The following is a 2500-nucleotide window of genomic DNA, read 5'->3' as shown; positions in this document are numbered from 1 at the left end:
ACACACACACACACACACACACACACACACATCATGAATGCTGTGAGCAGACACACAGACACAGACACACAGACACACACATCATGAATGCTGTGAGCAGACACACAGACACACACTCCCCATGGGCTCTGAGCTGCGGTGTGATGTGCTCAGTGCTGCCAGCTGTGCGGCCGAGGGGACAGGGAGGAGCTGCTGCTGCTGTGTGACGGCTGTGACCGCGGCCTGCACACCTACTGCCTCCGCCCACGCATCACCGCCATCCCCCAGGGAGACTGGTTCTGCCCCGCCTGCCTCCCACAGGTACTGGTCCCCACCCTACTGGTCCAACAGGAGAGGGTCATGTTACCACGGTGACCCACCAGCCACAGCCTGCAGTCCAATCAGAACGCCCGCTGTGCTTTCTGAACCCTTCTGAAACGCTCAGGAGGTGGAGGTGGTCTCTCTGGGTGGATCTTTAGATAGATATATTATATATACTGTATATATCTACATATTCATGCTCCTGGGTTCCAGGGCAGCACCCTGACCCCTCAGGAGCAGAGCCCAGCTGGGAACGTTGGGACCGCCGAGGCCGGAGAGACCGGAGTGACCGGGGGCAGCGGGCCAAGCCGTCCCCGGCGTGGGGCTGCCACAGCGGGGGAGGTCTCTGAGGACGAGGCCCCCAGCCCGGCTAGCAGTAGCATCAGCAGCAGCACTAGCGTTAGCATCAGCAGCAGCAATAGCGTTAGCAGCAGCAGCTCCGCGAGGAGCGGCAGGAAGGAGAGCAGGAAGAGGCGGGCTGAGGAGGGCGGCTCAGCAGGAAGCCAGCAGGAAAGCCCCGCCCCCTGGGGCAGGAAGGGCAGGACAGCCAATGACAACAAAGACAACGGGACCACGGACCTGTCAGCATGCAGGTAGGCCTGGACCGCCTGGACGGTCTCTCCTAGGGACTGTCTCTCCTAGAGACTTTACTAGAGACGGTCTAGTAGAGACTGTCTCTCCTAGAGACTCTACTAGAGACTGTCTCTCCTAGACTCTCCTATAGACTCTTCTAGAGACTGTCTCTCCTAGACTCTCCTAGAGACTGTCTCTCCTAGACTCTCCTATAGACTCTACTAGAGACTGTCTCTCCTAGAGACTCTACTAGAGACTGTCTCCTAGACTCTCATAGACTCTACTAGAGACTGTCTCTCCTAGACTCTCCTAGAGACTGTCTCTCCTAGAGACTTTACTAGAGACGGTCTACTAGAGACTGTCTCTCCTAGAGACTCTACTAGAGACTGTCTCCTAGAGACTGTCTCTCCTATAGACTCTGCTAGAGACTGTCTCTCCTAGAGACTCTACTAGAGACTGTCTCTCCTAGACTCTCCTAGAGACTGTCTCTCCTAGACTCTCCTAGAGACTGTCTCTCCTGGTCCTGTGTGGACGGTCTCTCTGTGTTTCCCAGGGGGCTCCTGGGGGAGTTGGAGGCCCATCAGGACGCCTGGCCCTTCCTGCTGCCAGTGGACCAGCGGTCGGTCCCGGGCTATAGGAAGGTCATCAGGAGGCCCATGGACCTGTCTACCATCAGGGGGAAGATCAGCTCCAACCAGTAGGTCTCACATCACCGCCCAGTAGGTCCCACCATCACCGCCCAGTAGGTCACACATCACCACCCAGTAGGTCACACATCACCGCCCAGTAGGTCACACATCACCGCCCAGTAGGTCACACATCACCGCCCAGTAGGTCACACATCACCGCGAAGTAGGTCACACATCACCGCCCAGTAGGTCACACATCACCGCCCAGTAGGTCACACATCACCGCCCAGTAGGTCACACATCACCGCCCAGTAGGTCAGACTAATCACCGCCCAATAGGTCACACATCACCACCCAGTAGGTCAGACTCATCACCGCCCAATAGGTCACACATCACCGCCCAGTAGGTCACACATCACCGCCCAGTAGGTCACACATCACCGCCCAGTAGGTCACACATCACCAGCCAGTAGGTCACACATCACCAGCCAGTAGGTCCCACATCACCGCCCAGTAGGTCAGACTCATCACCCCCAGTAGGTCTCACCATCACCCCCAGTAGGTCCACCATCACTCCCAGTAGGTCAGACTCATCACCGCCCAGTAGGTCAGACTCATCACCCCCAGTAGGTCCACCATCACCCCCAGTAGGTCAGACTCATCACCCCCACTAGGTCAGACTCATCACCCCCAGTAGGTCTCACCATCACCCCCAGTAGGTCCACCATCACTCCCAGTAGGTCAGACTCATCACCCCCAGTAGGTCAGACTCATCACCCCCAGTAGGTCAGACTCATCACCCCCAGTAGGTCTCACCATCACCCCCAGTAGGTCAGACTCATCACCCCCAGTAGGTCCACCATCACTCCCAGTAGGTCAGACTCATCACCCCCAGTAGGTCAGACTCATCACCCCCAGTAGGTCTCACCATCACCCCCAGTAGGTCCACCATCACCCCCAGTGATAGCCAGCAGCTCTCTGCTGTTGTTGGCCTCCTT

General features: G+C 57.4%; 1 protein-coding gene across 1 annotated transcript in view; it reads left to right on the top strand.

Annotated features, from left to right (window-relative positions):
* Positions 1–2500, top strand: part of LOC307073916 (bromodomain adjacent to zinc finger domain protein 2B-like) — a gene marked incomplete at its 3' end in the record, with an annotated part of 63890 nt that overhangs the window by 60993 nt on the left and 397 nt on the right. The window contains 3 exon segments of the mRNA XM_079733871.1: positions 154–300; positions 514–893; positions 1427–1570. Of these exon segments, the coding sequence (XP_079589997.1) occupies positions 154–300; positions 514–893; positions 1427–1570 (671 nt within the window).

Source organism: Pollachius pollachius, assembly GCF_949987615.1.
Source record: "Pollachius pollachius genome assembly, chromosome: 3".
In the NCBI taxonomy this organism is placed as follows: domain Eukaryota; kingdom Metazoa; phylum Chordata; class Actinopteri; order Gadiformes; family Gadidae; genus Pollachius; species Pollachius pollachius.
Note: the sequence above shows the minus strand (reverse complement) of the source record. Positions and strands in the feature narration are given on the sequence as shown.